At 41.3% G+C, this 22,380-nt stretch overlaps 1 protein-coding gene across 8 annotated transcripts in view; it reads right to left on the bottom strand.

Moving 5' to 3' along the window:
- KIAA1217 (KIAA1217 ortholog) overlaps nt 1-22,380 on the bottom strand; it is a 393,972-nt gene that overhangs the window by 35,369 nt on the left and 336,223 nt on the right. For all 8 annotated transcript variants that reach the window (XM_078151949.1, XM_020978279.2, XM_020978274.2 and 5 more), the window contains one exon: nt 11,853-12,022. In XM_078151949.1, the coding sequence (XP_078008075.1) occupies nt 11,853-12,022 (170 nt within the window). The remainder of the gene's footprint in view (nt 1-11,852; nt 12,023-22,380) is intronic.

The raw sequence follows: 22,380 nt of genomic DNA, 5'->3' as shown, positions 1-22,380 counted from the left end.
AGAATTCAGATTAGATACCTACACAGCATTTCCTGTCCTTACATGTCTCCCGTTGTTGATGGTGATGGATAAGCTTAGTGGCAGGACAGAAGCAGCAGAAGGTACCCAATATCCACTTGTGGTATGTCAGGAACTCTCTAGGCATGGATTTAGAGCTAGGCAGGACCTTAGAGGTCATCTGGGCCAACAATCTTATTTCACAGAAAAGGAACCTGAAGCCCAGAAGGGTTAAGTGACTTGCCCAACCTCACACAGGGAGCAGCGAGTGGTAGAGGTGGCGTTTGAAATCTGCTCCCCTGACCCCTAATCCCGTGGCCCTTTGAACTGTACCCTGCTGACTGTATGGGACATTTCAGTGTAGGACCTGAAGTTTATCTAGCTGTATAATTTAATCCTTCCACAGAAGAAAGGAGCAGTGGAAAGAAGACTGGCTCTGAGGACTGGGTTCAGATCTTGCCTCTGACACTAGTGCCTGTATAACCTTTGAAAAGTCATTTAATATCCCTAGGACTCAGTTTCCTCATCCATATTGAATTAGGCAGTTTCCAAGGTCCCTTCCAATTCTGACATGATATGACCCTATGAGCCTAAAAAAGATTGGCAATAGCCAAAAATAGCTAGCATTTAAATAATTTCTAGAAACACGTGTGTATTTATCCATATATATTATATTATATTATATTATATATGTATATATGTAAAAATCTATCTGCCAGGCACTTTACAAATATCTCATTTGATCCTCAAAATAATCATAAGAAATAAATGCTAATCCCCATTTTACAGATAAGGAAACTGAGGAAGAGTCAACTTTCCCAAGTCACACAGACAACACAGGTAGTTAGTGTCTAAGGCAGGATTCAAACTCAGGTCTTTCTTAGAAGAAAGACCCATGCTCTATCCACCGGGCCACTCATCTGCCTCTATATCACAGAATGCCTTAGAGGAGGTGAATGGGGATTTCTGTTTTCTATCCTGGAAATGGGACTGGTTAGTATTACATGGCCAAATACTGTGGAAGCACATATAGGACCAAGATAAATGAGGCAATAGTCTGGTTAGTGCTGAGTGCTAGGAGAGGCTTTGTGTGTATACTGTCTGGAAATTGTTGTTGTAGTATCATACTTCTTAGTAAGAAGCCTCTGAGGAGCATATGAATTAAAGAGGTAAAAGCCTTCATTTCCTAGTGATAACCTTAAAGTTAATTCATTTCAACATGCTTTCAAGCTGGATCTTGTTGGAATGTAGCCCTGTTCTTCTAGGCATTATTACAGTTCCTTTTTGAGAAACCAGAACGGACTAGACTGGACTGGACTAGAAGGACCTTCTGTCTCACAGGTCTTGTTTTTCTCCCTTTCCAGACTGATTTCCTGTTCTCTTTCCACAGTGCTTGCTCTATTCACCCTGGCCTGGTTGTTCCACAAACAAGACACTCCATCTCTTGGCTCCGGGCATTTTCTCTGGCTGCCCAGAATGCTCTCCCACCTCCACTCTACAGATTTCCCTGACTTCTGTTAAGCCCCAATGAAAATCCCAGTTCCTGGGAAGCTTTTCCCAACCCCTCTTAATTCCAATGCCTTCCCTCTGTTAATTATCTCCTATTTATCCTGTACATAGCTTGCTTTGTATCTATTTGTTTGCAAGTTGTCTCCCCCATCAGATTGTAAGCTCTTTGAGGGCAGTGACTGGCTTTTGCCATTTTTTTGTATCCCAGGGCTTGGCACAGTGCCTGGCACACAAGTACTTAATACATGTTTATTGATTGGTTTGATGTATCAAGTAGCGCTAAAGTCAGGACTTAGATTACAACAACCCTGTAGGAAACTGAGGGAGAGGTTAGTTAAATGACTTGCCCAGGGTCACATAATCTACTCTATGTAAGGACACCAAGAATACATATACAAAAGGAAAAGAGGTCTCCACACTGAGCTTTATTTTACAGTCTTTATGTAAATCAGATTATATGCATTTCTAATCCTATTAGGGTTTTTTTTTAATTGTTGAAGCTGCTTTTATTTTTCTTTTAGGAGATTCTTGAAACTGACTCAAATGATCTATGTATGTCTATTTCTGAGGCATTACAACATTTGTTCTGACTCGTCTCTGGATCTAAAATCCAAATTTCAGATCTCTCCAAGACCGCCTACACCTCTGATGGGATTTTTGTCAAGGTATAACTGAATGATTACTAATAGATGGGGGCACAGCCTACCAGGGTGGGCCTTCTCTCTCCTGGGTCTGAGCCTGGAAACCCAGGCTGATGGCCTGTTGATGTGGGGCAACATGGTGAAGACAATGGACCTGGGTACAGTACTTGGGTACCAGTGCCGGCTTCATAATGACTAATTACATGAGAATTTGGAGAAGTCATTTCTCTCTGGGCCTACATTTTCTAATCTGTAAAATAAAAGGTTTAGATTAGATGATGTCTAAGATTTCTTCTAGCTCCAACATCCTATGATTTTACTTTGGCATACCCCACCCCCCATGACCATGTTAGGAAGAATACAAGAGAGTGTGAATGGTGGGGAACAGGGCTGGGGTCAACTATGTGAAGGCCTCTCTCCTTTCAATTCCTGGGATTTTGCTCAGTACCCTCCTGTGCTGGAGGGTAGTGCTTTAATCAGTCCAGGGATTTAATAATTCGACCCCATAAGCTCTATTCATTATTTCTGCTAGATAAAAGAAAAGCCATTTTCATTAGTCCCCCAACTTTATAAGCAAGAGAAGGGGGTTTGGCTTTGAAGAAATGGAAAAACTTTAAGGTGCTCTCACAAAGTGCTGTAAGGCAGTATGGGGTGGTTAGATTCAGAGAAGCTGGGATCACATGCCATTTCTGACATTGACTCCCTTTTGGACCTTGGGCAAGCCACTCAATAGTAACGTTTATGTATCACTGGAATGTTTTCAGGGGCTTTCCATATATTAACTCATGAGATCCTGCCAACAACCCTGTGAGGTAGGTGCTATCATTATCACGCCCATTTTACAGATTAGCCAACTGAGGCACAAGTGACTTGCTCAGAGTCACATAGCTAACAAGTGTTCACGGCAGCATTTGAACTCAGATCTTTCTGACTGTAAGGACTGCATACTATTCGCTGAATTCACAGAGCTGTCTGTAACCTAATCTCCTCTAAGATCCTTTCCAGCTCTAAATCGATAAACCTAGATTATCTAACCTTCCTGAGATTAAAAGGAGTGGTTTTGGGAAACCTTAGGCAACTCAACTAAATTTTACAAAGATTTATTAAGCATCTATTATGGGGCAAGGCACTGTTGAGCCTTGGGTATCTAAAGACAAGATGAAAACATCCCTGGCCCTGAAGGGCAGGCTGGATTTGAAAGAAGAGAACCTGAGTTCCAATCCAGACTGCTACTTGGGCATCACTTAAAATCTCTAAATCTCGTTTCCTTACCTGCACAATGAGAGGATTGGACTTTTAAGGTTTCTTCCAGCTCAAATGCTACTGCAATGGGGGTGGGGATAGACTATATCATAAGCAGTTGAACATCCTTACAACTTGAAGGAGAGAACACTTACAATGAGTTGAATATCAGTAAAGATTTCCTGGAGGAGGTGTCCCCTTGGCAGAACTTTGAAGGGAGATAATACTTCCAAAAGATGCAGGTGAGGAGAGCCTGCATTCCAGGCATGCAGGAAGGCTAATACAAAGGCCTGGCAGCTCAAAATGGGGGTGGGGAAGGAAGGCTGGAGTAGATGACCTCAAAGATCCAGCTCTAAAATGATGAAGTTTTTCCAATACCTCCCTCTGCTGGAATATGAAAAATGACTCATTTACCTTCTCTCCAAAATTCCTTCATCTTATTTCTACCCTTTCCTCATTTATAAGCCTGTGGCCAAGAGATGAACAGGCATGTCATAAGAGAAGCAGACAGTCCTTTGCTTCCCCAGGGAGGCACATGTTAGCTCCAAGAAAAGCCTGTCCCATGGATGCAGGTACCTGATTCAGTTCATGACCCCTTCCCTTCAGTCATTCTAGGGCCACATGTGGCTTCATAGATGGCCAAGTTTAAACAGGAGACTTTCAAATGGAAACCCTGGGCAGTGTAGACAGTGGTATGTTTGCTGGCTAACTTTGTAGGGCTCACATCTTCGATTCTACCACCAGGGGGTGAGAGTAGACAGACTGAAACTCAGGCTCGTTGCCCCAAGGCACTATCCCCTAAAAAGCCCTCTAAGGTGACTTGGCAAACCCAGGTTGATATTATTCTAAACTCAAGGACTCTGCTTTGGGCCTGTGTTTCTTTCTCACTCTGAAATCTTGTGTCCTTCTCCCTCTCTGAGCAGTGAGTTTCTGCAAAGTCTCGATAAATGCAACAATACGTGCAGAATCATCTCCCTTTTTATCAGGAGACGGAGTACTGTGGGTAGTGGGCTCAGGGGGCAGGCTGTACCTCTCCTGGGCCCTATCTTTTTTGGTTTTCCAGAAATGGCCCATAGTCTCCTCTCTTTGGAATGCTTCTCTCCCCCCTCAGCCCAGGGGCTAAATGAAGATGAGTAGCTGTTTCTCAGTCTCTGAAAATGCCCTAGGAAGAGCCATCTCTATCTGGCATTTTGGAGAAAGGACATGTCTCCTATCAGCCTGGTTCTATTACTTTACAGAAGTAAGAGGGGAGAAAGTAGCTGAGGCAGAGAGGAAGCATGGCATATTTGAAGAGCACTGTGCTTGGTATCAGAGGACCTCGGTCACTTCCAACCTGAGTGACCTTGGGCAAATTATTTCCTCTTTCTAGCCCTCACATTTCCTCTTCTATAATAGAAAGCAGAGCTGTAACTAAGGTAAGGCAGCCTAATCTTTGTCCCAGGGAACTAAATTTAGAAGATGCTGATAAAACTTGCAGTCTTTCAAGCAAGGCAGAAATAAGAGAGTTTAGCACCTAGGGAGCAGCTATGAAAAAGGGACAAAAATTGCAAAGGACTTCCTCGTGTTGACTGCCACCTACAAGACAACCTCTTCTCTTGCCCAGCTCTTTGTCCATCCCCACCCAGGAGTAAATTCAGACAAGATGCCCTAGTTATAGTTTACAGTATTTGACCTAAAGGTGGGGGTGAGGTGAGGGAGTGGGAAGAACTTTTCCTTAGGGATTAGAACTGGACTGGAGATTTCATTAATACAGAGCGATTCCTGGATGAGGAAACTCCCTCTGCCAGTGAAAACTATAGTCTTGGAGAAAAGGTTCTTAACCTTTTTTTGTATCCTGGATACTGTGGTAATCTGGTAAAGTCTATGGACCTCCTCTCAGAATAATGCATAAAATAAAATACATAGAAATATAAAGGAAACTCATTATATTGAAAGACAAGTGTTAAAATAATAATAATTTTTTAAAAGTTCAGGGCCCTCAGTTAAGGACCCCTGCCTTAGAGCTGTCTACAACACTGACAAGTCAAGTGATTTGCCCAGGGTCACGGTCACACAACCCGTGTCAGAAGTGATATTTGAACCCAGTCTTCTGGCTCTGAGGCCATGAGTTCTATTGATTATAAAACAATGCCTCATTCTGATAGAAATTCATTACATAAAAATACACATCTGTGTCTAATGGTAGCCATCTCTAGGATGGCAGAGGGACAGGGGAAGGAGTAGGAAAAAAAGGAAAATAAAAGAAGAAAATTATATGACAACCTTATTATGTATTTAAAAGTAATAGCAAAGGCCAGCTGGGGTGCGCAAGGGAAAGAGCACGGCCCTGGAGTCAGGAGGACCTGAGCGCAAATCCAGCCTCAGACACTTGACACTTATTAGCTGTGTGACCCTGGGCAAGTCACTTAACTCAAATTTCCTCTCAAGACAAACAAACAAACAAAAAGGAATAGCAAGTCATACGTAATAGATTTGCAGTTTCATCTGTGATCATCTTTTTTCCTATTCTACTATGTTATGGGAATGCTTATTTTATAAGTTCAGAATAAAATAAATAAAAATATAAAATAAAAATAAATAAATAAATACAAATAAAATAAATAAAATAAAATAAATTAATCATGGAAATTAATGATTTGTTACTGAACATCTGATACTTAATCATACCATATAGAGGCAGCTAGGAGGTGGAATAGATAGAGAGACTTGGGGACAGGAAGACCTAGTTCAATTCCTGCTTCAGGTAGTCATTAGCTAAATGACCCCGATAAATTGCAAAAACCCTTTTGCCTCAGTTTCATCTCTAAAATGAGGATAAAAATAGCACACGCACACACACACACACACACACACACACACACAACACACACACACACATACACACACGCACACACACACAGAGAACACAAATAAAATGAGCAAATATTAACACCTACCTCTCAGGGCTTTTGTGAGGAACAAATGAAATCACCTATAAAGTGATTTGCAAACCACAAAGGCCTAGATAAATGGTCGCCATTTTATGGCCAGTGTTCTATCTATTATGTGGATTCCATGCCTAAGACTGAATGCTCAAGATAGACTATTGCTGAAAAAAAATATCTAGCACCTGTTACCTCCACATTGGTACCAGTTAATTGGAGAGATAATCACTAGCATCTAAGTTTTTTGAAGGTAGGGATCCTATATTCCATAATTTTTTTTTTTGCTAGGCAATGGGGTTAAGTGACTTGCCCAGGGTCACACAGCTAGTGAGTGTTATGTGCCTGAGGCTGGATTTGAACTCAGGTCCTCCTGACTCCAGGGCTGGTGCTCTATCCATTGCCCCACCTAGCTGCCCCTCCATAAATTTTTTATTGTCTAGTATACATTATAGTTACATAGTGAACACAACTGTTATAAATGTTGTCTTATTGTTTTAACAAGAGGAGGACGGAGTGCAGGTCTTGAACCAATTCTCTTTGTCCCAAGAAAAATGCCTTCTTTGCTAATGTTCCTCCTTTTAGTGGAGGTAGGATCAGTGAGGAATGGTTTTTACCTGGAGTACGAACATGCAGCCCTAAGAGTGAACTTTTCAGCCTCAGTAGCAACCAGGAATCACTGGAACCAGGTTCTGATGGCCTCCCCCTCCAGGCTTCCTCTTTCCTGGCCTGTCCAGGTCCTGGGTCCCCTTCCCTCCTCTCTCCTTCCCTCTCTTTCCTTGCCCTCCTCTGCCCACCCATTCCATCCTCTCATCTCCCCTCTCCAACATCTGCATCAAGTTTCTATTGTTGAGAATAGTCCACCAATTCTGGAAACGAAATGCTCATCTACAAATAGGATATGCTCTGCAAGCCTGGGATTTTCCTATGATTTAATTATCTAATTACTGTAGTCCGTTGCCAAGCACAGAGGATTTCAAGCAGTTTCGCCATTTTATAACATAGTTCAGAGTGTATTTGCATTTCTAATTCCATTTTGTACTTTCAAGGCTATTTTAGTGAGTCCCCATATACCACTAATGACAGCCACATCATTGAATTTCCACTAGCTTTGGGGTGGCTCTCATTTCCTGGCATATTATATACTTACTGAAGGAGAATTGGTGCTGAGGTAGCTTAATTATTTTCGACTATTTTTGTCTTAAATAGGCTGCACAAAAGGAAAGGACAGAAATCCCAGAGAGAAGTCAATTAAACAGATTATAAGTCCAGACACCAGGAAGCAGGGCATAGAATGCAGAGGTTACAAGGCCTCAGAAACAAAATGTCTATTTTCCCCCTGCCTGGCCCAGAAACAAATATGATCTTCAAAGCTGTTGCCCAAGTAAACTCCTGGATGTAATTACATATTTTGCTAATTAGTTATCAAATCTGGGGACCAAGTAAAAGCTAAGAAGAAGAGAAGGAAGTTTTGGAGAGTGGAAATGGTACTGGCAATGGAGTCAGCAGACAGTTTTGCAGGCTGGCTTCCCTATGGTCTTTGGGTCTCAGTTTTCTCATCTGCAAAGTGGGTACACTCTGTGTACTTGTGCTACCAACTTCAGAAGTGTCCCAATCTATGGCAGTCGTTTTGGGGGCTTGGAAGACTGTTTTTTTTCCAGAGTCAGAGTGGCCAAGGATGCTGAAAAAGCAGGAGGCTTTTGTTTTAGATGACGTATCATGGCTCATTAAAGGAGATAATGCACACCAAGCATTAAATAAATGTGATTTGTTTTTTGTTATTACTCAAGACCAATAAAATAAGTTGTATAGTTAAGATGGGTGCCTTGCTATCCAACTCAATCTTTAGGCGCTCTGTTTCGATTAAATCAATCAGCAGCAAACAAATATATAGCATGCACCTGTGATGTGGTAGGTACTGGGATAAGAGCTAGAGATACAAGAGTACAAACTCTTGCCTTGATGGAGTTCACATTCCAATGGATGAGACAACACGTACACATAGACGCACATACAGAAGAAAGATGAAGCCAAGGCAGCTCACAAAAGATTGGGCAAGCCACTTAAACAGGCAGCTGAGGAGGAAGAGGCAGGTTCTTTTATGCAAAAGCAATTAAAAAGAGCGCTACCCCAAAAGACTCAAGGCCTTGTCACTGAAATGGATTTCCTGTAAGGCTAAAGCCCTCTCAGCTCTCATCTGTTTGAGCAAGAGCTGTCACTGAGACCTGCAGATGCTGCTGACAGTCCACCACTACCTATACAAAGCTTTTCCTAATCCCCTTAGCTGTTAATGCCTCCCCATCAAAATGATTTTGTAGAGTGGGTGCATGCACATAAGTATATCTACACATGTGTATATGTATTTAGCATATATTGCATGTAGTATATGTATACACACTCATATGCAACACACACAAACGTATGTACACATGTATATAGGCACACATATAAATATGCTCATATGTATATGCATATATGTACGTGTGTGTATATACACACACACACATATACAAACACATATAAAAATTGTATACGTGTGTGTATATATCACACAAAAGGCAGCATGGTTTGATTGATGGAGATGTGGCCTCAAAGCCACAAAGACCTAGGTTCTAATGACACATACTGGCCACGTCAGGTCATTCATTCACCTTCTCAGAACTCTGGGCAGCTAAGATTGTACATCACATAGAAGGTGCCAACCTCCATCGGTAACGGGACTTTTGTATACCAATAAAATCCCTGATCTGATATTATGTAAATAACTATATATGTATCGGTGTTTTTTCCTCACTGTAAGTCCTCGGTAGGCAGGAAAGGTTTCATTTCTGTCTTTATATTGCCAGCGCCTGACACAGGTCAAAGCTTATTGACTGACCAAGGGTAGGAGAAGGAAAACACTGGGGACACCTCCCTAGGTCCCCACAGCCCAATCAGCCTTTTCTTTTCAGGAAGAGACCACAGTCTTTCAGGCTGGAACTATTCACAGCTTGTTTCTTCAAGACGGCTGCAGCTTTTCAAAATAAACGTAATGCCAGGGATTAAATAATCTTGTTCACTCTGAAGCGCTGCTTTTCATCAGTCAGACAAGACTCTCTAATCCACAGGAGGGTCATAGGAAGTGAAGGATGATGCTACTTCTCACTTTCTGTCTAACCCACCTACCCTGCTCTGGCTCATCTGGCTTAGAGGACAAAAGGAAATATTTCCCCTCGCCTACAGTTAAGCTGTAGGAGAAAAATACAGGGCTGATGCAGCCAGCTCACTCCAGGAGTAAGCTTGAAACAGCAAAGCAAGGAGCCTTTCGGGTTAATGAAATTAGAAAAATACCTTCCCAGACTTTGAACTGGCAGGGAACTCGGAGGTATTCTAGTCCAGTCCTTTCATTTTACAAGTGAGGGAAACTGAGGCCCGGGGGATTAAGTAACTTGCTCTAAGTTAAAAGGTAGTAACCATCACAGGTGAGATTTGAACCCAATTACTCAAGAGTCTAGAGGCCTGCTTTTTCCACTCAGACACTGCCTTAAGATATAGACTTTATCAATTAGAAAGGCTCATGAACATGGAAAGATCTTGTATGCCACAGAGGACTATTCTTCATAAGATTACAGATTAAGAACCAGAAGTGACCTTTGAAATTGGGTCAGCCTCCTGAATTTACAAGTGAGGGAACTGAATCTCTAGAGAAAAATGTGATTTGACCTAATTGGTGGTATCCTAGATAGAACATTGGAACTGAAGTCAGGAACACCAGAATTCAAATTCTGCCTCCATCCTAGACAAGTCACTTCACCACTGTGGGCCTTGGCTTCCTCAAGAGTGTCATAATAGCACCTACCTCACAGGGTTGTTGTGAGAATCACATAAGATACCACCCCTAAAGCCTTCTGCAAACCTTCGGGTGCTATACTAAAAAGCAGAGACATCACCTTGCCAACAAGGGTCCATATCACCAAAGCTATGGCCTCTTCAGCTGCAATGTATGGCAGTGAAAGCTGCACTATAAGGAAAACTGAGTCACAGAAATGACACTTTCAAATTGTGTTGCTGGAGAAGACTTTTGAGAGGGTCTAGGACAGCAAGGAGATTAATACTTAAAGAAAGTTAATACTTAAAGAAATTAATCCAGACTGTTCACTGGAAGGTCAAATACTTAAGCTGAAGCTTAAATACTTTGGCCACATAATGAGATGATGGGACTCATTGGAAAAGACCTTGATGTTGGGAAAAATTGAAGGCAAAAGGAAAAGGGGATGACAGAGGAGGAGATGCTAGATAGTGTCATGGAAGCAATGAATGTGAATTTGGACAAACTTCAAGAGACAGTAGAGGAGGATCACAAAGAGTCAGACACGACTGGACAACAACAAAATTCTTATGAGTTCCTCTGGGGCAGGAACAGGGACAGGGCAGGACCTCTGAGTGTTCAGTCTATCTAATGCCATATCTATATAGTTCTCAGCCAAACACCAAGCACGTCTTGACTAAGAGTGACTGTCTCTTTATTTTGACTGATTTGTAATATTAAGGTTTTTAATATCCCCCAATGTAGAGTAATTAGAAATGTATAACCTCTCTATATTTAAAATGAAGAATATCCATTCTATCTAGCAAGGCTTTGAGAGTACATAATTCTGAAGGATTAAATATGAGAATTGCTGGCCAAGAGAGGTGTAATTAACTGTTGTTGCTGAGAGATCCGTTATCAGTGGAATGGAAAAAGGGATATGCTGCCTTTCTATCTAACAAAGGAACAACTTTAGCTCAAACTCTTGTCACCACCTGCTTGGACTATTGCAATAGCTTCCTTTGATCCCAACTCACCAGCCTTGGCATATTTAAGGGGTCTGTGTCATTTGAGGACACTGCTCATACCACTGATTCTGCTCTGCTCACTTCACTTGGCATCAGTCAGGACTCCCATGTTCCTCTGTATTTTGCACATTCATCCTTTCTTACAGGGGCCAACACTGACCCCTAAACAGCCCTCTGAACAGCTGGGACAAACTGACAATCACAGGACAGAAGTTTCTTGGCCTGTTGGCCTTTCCTTCAGGCTTCAGCACTGTCCAAAGCCTCCCTTGTGTACAGGCGGAGCTAGATCAGTTAACTTTACATATCCTTCTGCCTAGAGCTATGCCTTAACCCTTCCCATATAGTCCCATTTTAAGGCTGGCTGGTGAGATTTTCCTCCTCATCTCATGCAATCCAGTCAAACTTAAAAGTAAAATTTCCTTCATTAGTTAAGCTTGTGTCTTTTGTCTTTCCCATATGAGAAAGATGTAAGAGGAAAAAAAAAACAGGGTGTATAGGGACGAAGGAGAGATGACATGTTAGGAAGAGAAAGGCTTCAATAACTAACTAGATGACTCAAGAAGAGAGAGTAGGGCTGATGACTTTATGTAACTCTGCCTCACTTAAGTCCAATTCACGCGAATCAAACATCACCCGTGACACCGCTGGCCCTCTTTGAAAACGAAAGACAGACAACAACATGAAGCATGGTGCATCAATGGTGCATCAGTCAATGTAGAACTCATACCTGGAGGTCCCTCATCTGACGGAGCTGGAGCCGGAGTTCAGATACATTTCGCCTCATGTCATACAGGCTCATTTGGATCGCTGTTGAGCCAGCAGGTGGTGGCTGATTGAAGAGTGCACTGGACTCCTGGGAGCTTAATGAAGTCTTCCCACCAGAAACATGAGGGGTTCCTGCGAGAAGAGCACCAGGAATTCCTTAGTATGTCGGAGAACAAAAACCCAACTGCATCGTGTCCCTTCCTAGCACAGTAAGCCAAGAGAAGCAATAGAAAGAGCATCAGCATGCAGAAAGGGCTTAATAACTGCTTTATTATTCATTCATCCATTTGAAAAGAGGACTTGGGTTCAAATTCGGGATCTTCCATTTGCTAGCTGTGTGACGTTGGGCCTAAATTTCTTCATCTATGAAATAGGGGGATTGGACTAGATGATCCTTCCAGGTCCCTTTTAGAGCTAAATCTACGATCCCACATCCAATGTTACAGGTACAAGTAAATCCGCAAATATGTCTTACAGAATTAAAGAACAGGGATTGAACTTGTAATTTCATCAGTAAAGGGAACTCCTTAGGTGAGGAACCACCATCTACCCATGCAGGTCTACACCTTCTCAGTAGCTTACAGTCTAGACAGTTGTCTACAGTCCTGCAAGTTTAAATTAAACCCAAAATCAAACAGATAGTAATGTATCAAAGTGAAGAGTAGAATCTAGATATCTGTAGCTTTCAAACTGGCTCTCTATCCACTACACTAAGCAAAATAATGATTGAGTATGAGGATGAGGATGATGACAATGATGACATTTTTCTTTTTTGAAATCTCTGACGCCTAACCAACCACATGTATAACAATTCCCTGTATTGCCTGTATACCCTGCAGATTTGGTTAGGCATACAGGTAGGACAGAAAACAAGACTCAAGAAACACTCCCAGAATGCCTTAGGACATTCTCTCCACCAAACAGGGCAATCAAAAGAGCGATCTCATGTTGTCTCACACCTGTAGCTTTCTCCTCTGAGATTAATGATTGAATCAATGAAGAGGTATTTATGAAATGTCTCCTGTGTTCCAAGCACAGTGCTAGGCACTGGGTATGTGAATACTCCTTAGGTATAGGATCATAACTTCAGAGCTAAAAGGGATATTAGAGGTCATGAAGTCAGACACATCTTTATTTTACAGAAGAGGAGACATAGAGTTTATGTGACTTGCCTAGGCTCATGCAGGGGCAGAATTTAAACTGAACTCTAAGACTAGGGTTCTAGCCCCCAAATTATGTATTTTGTAAGCATGCCTGAGAGAGGTCAGAGACTAGCCAAGGTGATTCTGAATCCTGATTTTTAAAGCTACCCAAGATCTTGAAAAAGTGAGTTTGTGTTAGGGAGTGTGGGGGGGGGGAGGTATTGGTGTCCAGACAGGCTAGGAGTTCAGGAATAATTCTTTCTACAGGCCAGAGGAAGTGTTCTCTCCCCCTTCCCGTCCCCTAAACCACTCCTGAAAACAATACAAATCCTAAGGAAAGGGCCAGCAGAGCAGCCTCTGAGTCAGATTAATCACACCCACGCCCACACTCCTGAATGGGCTTTTCTGTTTCCTTTCCTGTAAAGGGCAGAGTGGAAGCCTTTAAATAGGCCAAGGCCTCCCAGCAGTAAGAGCTCTGTATCAGTTAATCTCACACACCCTTCTCCTTTCCAGACAGGGCCTAGGAAATAAGCAACATTTGGGTCTGTCAGATTTTCCTCCTCATCTTGTACATGCCAGTAAAACTTAAAAGACAAGTTCTCCAATCAACTAAACCTAAAACATCATTAAATGAGGGGAGTTTCCTCATAGCCTTGTCCTTATATTCACTCACTGTTTAAGAACTTGTCCTGGAACCACAAAACAAAACTAAAGTGGACAGGACACCCAGTACCCTATCTACAGACTTAAAAATACCAATACAAGATGGAGTCTCCCCTTTCTTTGAATAATGTCTCATGGGAGGAGAGGAACTGTCCTGAAAGAGGCAGCGTGGCCTGGAGTTGATGCCCTGGTCGATGAGTATGTTTAATTTTCCTTACAACAAAACCAGAACGTGCCATTTTGCCCCTACCCTCACCCCACAATCTACCTTTCTTCAACTTCTACTCACAGCTGTTCCCTCTACTCTCTGACCTTTAAGGTGTCTTCTACCTCTAAATCCTATGAGCCCTAGACATTTCCTTATTTTCTGATCACAGAGAGGTGTTGTCCATTAAATCCAAATGTAATCTTAAATTTGGATTTCCCTCTGTCTTAAAAGCAGAAATTAAGACTCCTAAGCACCATTTTGATTGTATCACTTGATGGAATAGTAGTTTTGGGGTTTTTTTTGGCCAGGGATGGACAGACACCCTACCACAGGACACGCCTTATTCTATGGTACCTGCCATTAACTGATTTTCGAGACCTTGAATCACATAATTTTTCATTTCATTGTCCTGATTGAGCTATGTCTGCTATGTTGGTCACATTCCAAAATCACTTAGTATTCATTTGTTTTCTGTTCAATAGGTTGCTAAGGTATCACTCCACAAAAATTAATATTGTGGCTTAACAGAAAAGTAAATGGTTCCATGTTTGGGTTTTGTTTGGTGACCCAGCTAAAGAAACCTTCCACAAATTCATCGTGATTCCTGGCCCCAAAGCTGCTTGATAATCCTTTTATTCACTGTTTATTGGTTCCCTATCACATTCCCCACAGGAATACTTCCAAGTCTTTTTTTGCTTTTCTCAAGTCTCCAACCACAGCTCTGGCTGCTGAACTTGCAACAGATGACCCAGTTTCCTGCTTTACTGAGATCAAGGCCAGCTGAGCTTTTGGTCTCCCTCCATCTCAAGACCTTTTCATCTTCCCTTGACTCTCTCCCATCCTTGCCCTGCATCAAAGAGAAGTAGCCACCTTCTTCGGGAAGCAAAAGTTCCCACCTGTGCTCTTGATCAGTTGCCCTCTCACCTGAAGGCAACATGGTGCAACACACCAGCTTCTATGACCATGTCAATAAGTATTCTTTCGTGTTGTCTGGCAAGTTACTTAGGAATCTTAGAGGCTCTTAAATGATCATCGCTAAGGCTTCTTCCAACCCCACCCCTACCTCTAATGGACGATAGCTTTGTTTCACCTCTCTTACTCTCTTTTTCTCAATCTATGGAATCTTTCCTTTCCACCTTCAAACATTCTCAGGTCTCCTTTTTGATTCTTAAAAGGTTCTTCGATCTCATCGATGAAGGTACTCCCTGCATTAATGCACACTGCAACCCATTCATGTCTTCTCATCCTGTACAACTTCCCGAACCCATTCCCTTATAAATCCTTCAGGGATAGCGGCAAATCCCACTTCCTGGGGGCCTTTCTTTGGATCTCTTGACATTGAATGGACACCAATGGAGCATACAGGCTCTGATGGTTTTACCCTTCATTCTTGTCACATGACTAGCCTTTCTTTTCTGGTGGAACATCATTCTGCAGCTGCTCTAGTGCAGTTCTTGATTGGTAATGCACTGTGGCCTAAGACATCCACCATGCACTTCTCCATTGCCCTTTGGGTGACCCTCAACTTAAGTTTTTGAAGACTCTTCTTCCTTGGTCTGTAGCCACACAGTGTCAATGAAAGAATATTGTTCTTTTATCTTAAATGAAAAAAAAAAGTCTTTCTCTGAGATAGAATAAATTCATTCTCCAGTTTATAGAGTTAGGTCCCTCTCTGTTCTAAATCTATGTCCTCATGACCATCTTACACCTGTCAATGTGAGCCTACTTCTCCTGATGGGAACAGTGCTTAAATATCCCTAGAGGATGCTTTAGTAAAGGCAAGCAACTAATTAACGTCTAACAATACTGATCATCCTGCCAGGCTTCACAAAGAGTGTTTTGATTGGCCAAGAGACTTAATTTGTAAAACAGTAATAAATAAACTATTAGGTTGGGAACAAAACAGTCAAGGAAGGTATACTCTATATTTACACACCCTAGTAAGATGGTGAGATGGGGGGGGTAGGGGTTGGGCAAGCTTCCATTGTTAAGCAATAATTGGACATTTTGGTCCTTAGCTTTACATACTCTTATCATGTTCAACCTGATGATGTAACTGTGCCACTATTACTAGGTAAAATGGTCTGGAAAGGGAGCAATATATTTGAGTAGTAGGAAAAATATACAAAAAGTTAAAATAATAACTCTAGACATAAATGAATTATCTAAACAGTTTGAAGCTGGCAAAAAACTCAATTGCCAAAGCTTTAGAGATCATTAGGGGGACTCATATATAAGGCAGATACTTCAATGTCAAGTACTGGTACTATATGTATTTTCACTTTTAATATTTTTGCATCATAAAAAAAGAACAAGGGTTGTTATTAATATTTTGAGTATTATTTACCTTAATCAGAACATTATTTTCTTATGTTTGATTTTAATACACATTCCCCCCCTCTTTTTTTTTTGCTTTTTTGGTAAGAGAATTGGGGTTCAGTGACTTACCCAGGGCACACAGCTAGTATAAGTGTCAAGTGTCTGAGGATGGATTTGAACTTAGGTCCTCCTGACTCCAAGGCCAGAGCTCTATCCCCTGTGCCACCTAGCTGCCCCTCTTATGTTCTCTTCTTAAAGGTAATTTTCTTATACCCAGGACCATAATTTCTCCATCAGAAATACTTTTAATTTTATAACAATTCCTGAGAAAAGTCTTTTTGAACTAAAATTTACTGTATAGCAAAATTCTCTAGAATATATAAACCATTAAGTGAGGAATACAAGCTTTTAGCAGAATCTTACTAGTTGGAGGGTGATTGGCCTCATTATCTAATAAACTGGGTAAATCAGACCAATGAGATAGCATTGTGAAGAGTAAAGAATTCTGCATTGGAAGCATGTGACCTAGAGAGCAAGGAATCCAATTTTAGCCCAGCTACTTCCATTTGTGCAATCTTGGGCACCTCAATTTCTCTCTCTTGCCCTCAGTTCCCTCATTTGTAAAATGAGAGAGTTGGGTTGGAAGCGCTCTTATAACTCTGAATCTTATAATTCCATGAAATACTGAAGAAAAAAACCCAAAGATGCTAAATCATTATAGATACAATCATAAAATGGGGAAAGCGGTGGGAAGTGGGGGAAAGAACAAGGTAGCAATAAGATCTGGTAGATAGGTCAGAAGAGTTTGGGGGACAGTTCCAGGCAATATGATGAAGGAATACTGAGGTAAGCTCCAAAAGATGACAGAGCAATTGGAAATGATCAAACATTCTAAGAGAGGGATTCAGCATGGTAACTTTAAGGAACTCAAGCTTAGAATTAAACATTAAAACTATTTTTTTTCTCAATGAGAAGCAAAGTTGGCCTTTCTTCTTGGGAGGCAGGGTTGGCCTGCTATCCTGAGTAGGAGGCTGGGATAGACAATACACTGACTTAAAATCAGACTACCAAGAAATTGTTGATATTGGAATCCTTACCCCAAGCAAAAGTTTTATTAAGAGTAGAGAAAGACTAAGTATGCCTTGGGCACCTGAAGCATAGAAGTGACACCAGGAAAAAGGGTAAAGGAGGAGGAGGAAGAGGAGGAGGAGGAGGAGAAAGGAAGATAAACACTGTCTGCTTCCTGTTTTCCTTCACGTAATCCGAGGTGGAATTTATTAAATTTAAGAAATTAAGAGTCATTTGAGAAGACAGTGTAGAGAAGTCCATTGACTTCTGTCATTTTAGAAAGGAGAAAGAAAAGAGAAGGCAGAGAAGCACTGAATTTGGAATCAGAAGACATAGGTTCGAATGTGACACTGCCTATGTTACCTTGGGCAAGTCATCTAATCTCTTTGGGTCTCAGTTTCCTCATTGGTAAAATGATATGGTGTGGATTAAGTGATTCCCAAGAGGTCACTTGGCTTTAAAACTTTGTTCCCATGACTCAGCAGCATAATGACAGGAAGGGTGTGTTAAATATTTGTGAAGAGTAGTAATGATTCCAAAGGCTGATCTTGCAAGGATGGGAGCCAAGGATCTCAAATCATCTCATCCCTTGAAGGGTGGTTGAACTCTTTCAGATTCCCCGCTGGATTCAAACAAACAGAATACTGGTAAATAGTCCCTTCGGGTATTATCAGAGTTGGCTGCCAGTTAATTCCAAGATGACCTGCCATTGTATAAATGCTGAGGCTATCAAATTACCACCCACCATTCTCTTAAAATTCAAGAATTACTTGAACAGGTGACAAGGATACAGAAGGGAATGTATCTTCTTTATACATATTTCCTCCACACACACCCCCTACTCCTTCTATAATACACATGCTGCAGAAAATAAGAAAAGAGGAAATGCCCTCCTGAGTCAGAGCCATGGATCACTCAGTCCAGCACATCATCTCTGACAATGCCTGCAGCGGGAGAGCAGGATGCCCTCTTTAACCGTTAACTGGAAAGGTCAACCTCAAAGGTGCTGAATAAATGCTTTTTGGCTGGGGAAAAAAAAACAGAGCAGTCTTTCTAGCTAATGTATGACTATTGCTTTTCCAGTGATACATGGAGCCTGAAGGTGTCATGTCCAATAGAATAGAATAAAATATGCACTTCGGCTTTTGCCTTCATCTTGAATTGAAATGTTTAATTCCATTTCATCTAAATGGGAAATCAAAGTAATTGATGTACCTGGTTATGCACAAAGAGACAGATTACTCAGACCCAGAAAATGAGTGCAATGTTATGCAAGTGAAGAAAAAGAGGACCAGGTCTACTTCTACCCACCTCCTGCCACCAGCTGTGATTTTCTAATTGGCATAATGGAGAACACATTTCATTTACATTTGGACTAACTCAAAAAGTGCTGTGGTTTTGCATTAGGACCCCCTCTATTTCACTACCCTAATAGCCCCAGGGTTTCTTAACTGTTTTTTTATTAGGGACCCCTTTGGCAGCCTGGTGAAGCCTATGAACTCTTTTGCAGAATAGTTTTTAAATTCTCTCTCTCTCTCTCCTCTCTCTCTCTCTCTCTCTCTCTCTCTCTCTCCATATGTATGTGTGTGTGTCTATACAGACAAGCATATATATTTGTGTGTACATATATACATATACATACGTACATATACATTTGTGTCTATATATAGACCTATTTGTGTCTAATGGTGGCCATCTCTAGGGCTGGGGTGGGAGATGGGAGGAAGGAAAAAAAAGAAATTGACATGTTAATTTTGTTGTATATTTGAAAGGAATAGCAAGTTGTGCATAGCAGATTTGAAGTTTCATGTGCAATCATCTTTTACATTGTATTATGTTAAAGAAATGCTTGTTTTATTCCATAAATTAAAAATAAAACAATATTTTTAAAAATGTGTAAAATAAAATACATAGGATTACAAAGGAAAATAATTGTAGTGAAATATAGTTATTTTAGATCTAAAGCTATAGCCATAGACATAAGGTACAAAAAATCAGTTAACCTATTTCTCAGGTTAAGAATCCACTGATCTAAAGGCAGCTGGGGCATATTTCTTGACAAGCCACCACACTGGCACTACAAATTAGGGCCAAATGTGGTCAAACTGGTGAGGGCAGTTGCCTTCATATCTGTGGATGCCTTTCCAGCAAGTACTCCATGCCCACCCCTTTCACCGGGGGGTAGGGGGGGTGAGGGAGGGGAAGAGGGAATGACGTGTTGTATCCAAGGACACAATCCATTTCCTATTAATGCATCTGCCTCACCCTTAAACCTCCCTATGTTCTTTCTGTGATTACAAACTTAGATCAGTTGGGTGGTGGTGGTGAGATGGAGAGACCCCTCAGAGGAACCTTAGTGGTAACCAGCACATACGTCCGAGAGAAGTGACTTCTGGTAGACACTTTCCTGACTGTAGCAAACAGGGCCCCTGGAGGTAAAGGTTCCTTGAAATTTCTCTGTCTATGGAGGGAGTTTTATAACTATTACTATGTATGATATCCTCAAGAGCAGAATTACCCTTGTATCTGTTTTTGGGTTCCCAGTGCTTGGCAAATAGCATGCCCCTTAATAATTTTTTGTTTCTTTTCTTTCATTCATTCACTCATTCATTCATGATTTTCTTTTCAAATTAAATCTTTTTCTAAGTATTGGGGAGGAAATGAAAAGAAGGAACTGTCTGAAGGAGGGAACAAACATTTATTAGAACTTCATAAATATTATCTCATTTGGTTCCCATAAGAACTCTGGGAAGTAGATACTACTATTATCTCCGTCCTACAATTCAGGGAACTGAGGCAAAGAGGTCATACAGCTAGTAAGTGTCTAAGGCTAGGTCTGAACTCAGATCATTTGGACTCCAGGCCCAGCTCTCTAACCAATGTGCCACCAGCTGCCATTGAGTTTGAACAAAGAAGAAATCCCAAGGAAAGGACCCTTGTCAGTTTCCACTGTCACCAAGAGCAGAAACAGTCATTCTTTTTAGACTTTAAAGGCTTGACAGGGCTTTAAAATGGTAATGTAGCAAGTGACAATTCTTTGTGTGGAGGTACACAAACCACTGTCCCTTGTCAGAGTGCTGGGCGATCAGGATCATAAGAATAATTTGCATTTCTTTGGCTTTCAAAGGATTAACAAAGTGCTTTCTTCACAACAATTCTATGAATCAGGCAGTCAAAATGAATATTATCCACATTTTAAATATGAGAAAACTAAGGCTGAGAGTTAAGTGATTTGTCCATGGTTACATAGCTAGTGTTAGACTCAAGTTTCCTTAATCCAAATGTGTCATTTTTTCCCCACTGATTTATGTGGCCTTTTAATCTCCAACCTGAAATCAAATTCAACTTAAAATCAAGTGTTATATGTCTATATCTAAACACACATGTATATACATATATGCATGGGACATATGTGTATACCCAACATTCATACACATGTACATATAGATATACAGTATGCACGTGAATACACAGGTACATATATACATACATATATGTGATGTATATAGGAGTGCGCGCGCGCGTGTGTGTGTGTGTGTGTGTGTGTGTGTGTGTGTGTGTATGTGTGTATGTGTGTGTGTGTGTGTGTGTCCCCAGACATCAATGGAGGGAGCTCTTCCTAAGGAATTTCCTTACCAGAGCAGATCATCTACTTCTCTGCACCTTCTAGTCTTAGGGAGATGCCTGGGAGTGCTGGGAAGTTAGTGAGCCTAGGCTCACACAGCCAGTGTGGGTCAGAGGTAACACTTGTACCCTAGCCTTCCTGACACTGGTGCCAGCACTCTATCCACTATACCATGCTGCCTCTCATATAGCTAACAATCAGATATTATTTAGTTAATTTAAAAATTTATTCAAAAAGGTTGAGTTGAGTTAGAAGACCTTTACTTTGACCTGGTTGTTGCTGTTTTTTTTTTAATGAACTAAAAGCAGAATTCATTAAAGGCAAATTAAAATTAGGGGTGAGAGAATCAAAGATTGACAGAGATAGAAGGAACTTCAGTGATCACTGAGGCTAGTTCCCACAGGGGTCCTCCTGTGTCTGGCAGATCACCCAACTGTATATGACCACTCTCACAGCCCCTTCACAGCACAGCAATGTCGTCAGGCTATACTGACAGAAACAAAGAGCTCTAAAAAAGATGAACAGCTACAGGACGGGACCAGAGCCATACAGGACAGTGCAATGGACCAGGAGCTAGGACCCCTCTGGCAATTACTCACTATGTAAATGAGAACATCACACAACCTCCCTAAACTTCTGCTTTCTCACCTGTAAAGTAAGGAATGTAGAGTAAAATAAACAGTTCAGAGTCTGGGAATTTGTCTTTTAAAAATTATTCTCAGAAGGGGTCTACAGGCTTCACTAGGTTGCCAAAGGAGTCCATGACCAAAAAAAGGTTAAAAACCCCTGGATCAAATGAGTTCTAAGGTCTCTTCCCACTCCCACTCTACAATCCATCTCCTATTTGTAAGTCATTGCCACTCTAGCCAGCTGGAGACAAAGTTTTCCTAGATTCTCCTCCAACAGCCTTGGATTTTGAGACGTGACATCTTTAAGACTCTCATAAAAAAAAGCAAAGCAAAATATTGCAAATAAATAGTAACATATTAAGAAAACAGTCAACTCTCACATGTGTCTAGGTGGAAGCAGCTACATTGTACTGAGAAGCAGCCTACATTTGGAATCAGAAGACTTGGGTTTAAATCTCAACTCTGTTGTTTATTGTATGACCTTGGACCTCTCTGAATCTCAATTGTTTCATTAGTAAGGTTGAACTTAATGATTTCTAGGTAGTAGGATCACAGATTTAAAATTAGAAGGAAACTTTGAAGCCCTCTATGCCAGGGTTTCTTAAACTTTCTCCACACTCAACCCCTTTTTGTGCTCTGGCAGCATCTGCTGGGTTCCTTGGCGTTGTGTGGCCTAAGGGCACATGCTTTGTGTTCAGAGCCAAGGCTGCAGAGAAGTTGTGCAAAGCTGGGGGCAAGTGCTGCCAGAAACACCTTAGATTCATTACGCATTTGATTCTGGATTAATTTTTGGTTGTACAATCAGAAACCTTTTACTGTTGCCCAATTTTTCGTGA

This window comes from Phascolarctos cinereus, unplaced genomic scaffold (genome assembly GCF_003287225.1).
Source record: "Phascolarctos cinereus isolate Bilbo 61053 unplaced genomic scaffold, phaCin_HiC Scaffold_1;HRSCAF=81, whole genome shotgun sequence".
Taxonomy (NCBI): Eukaryota; Metazoa; Chordata; class Mammalia; order Diprotodontia; family Phascolarctidae; genus Phascolarctos; species Phascolarctos cinereus.
This window is presented reverse-complemented; position numbering and strand designations above follow the sequence as displayed.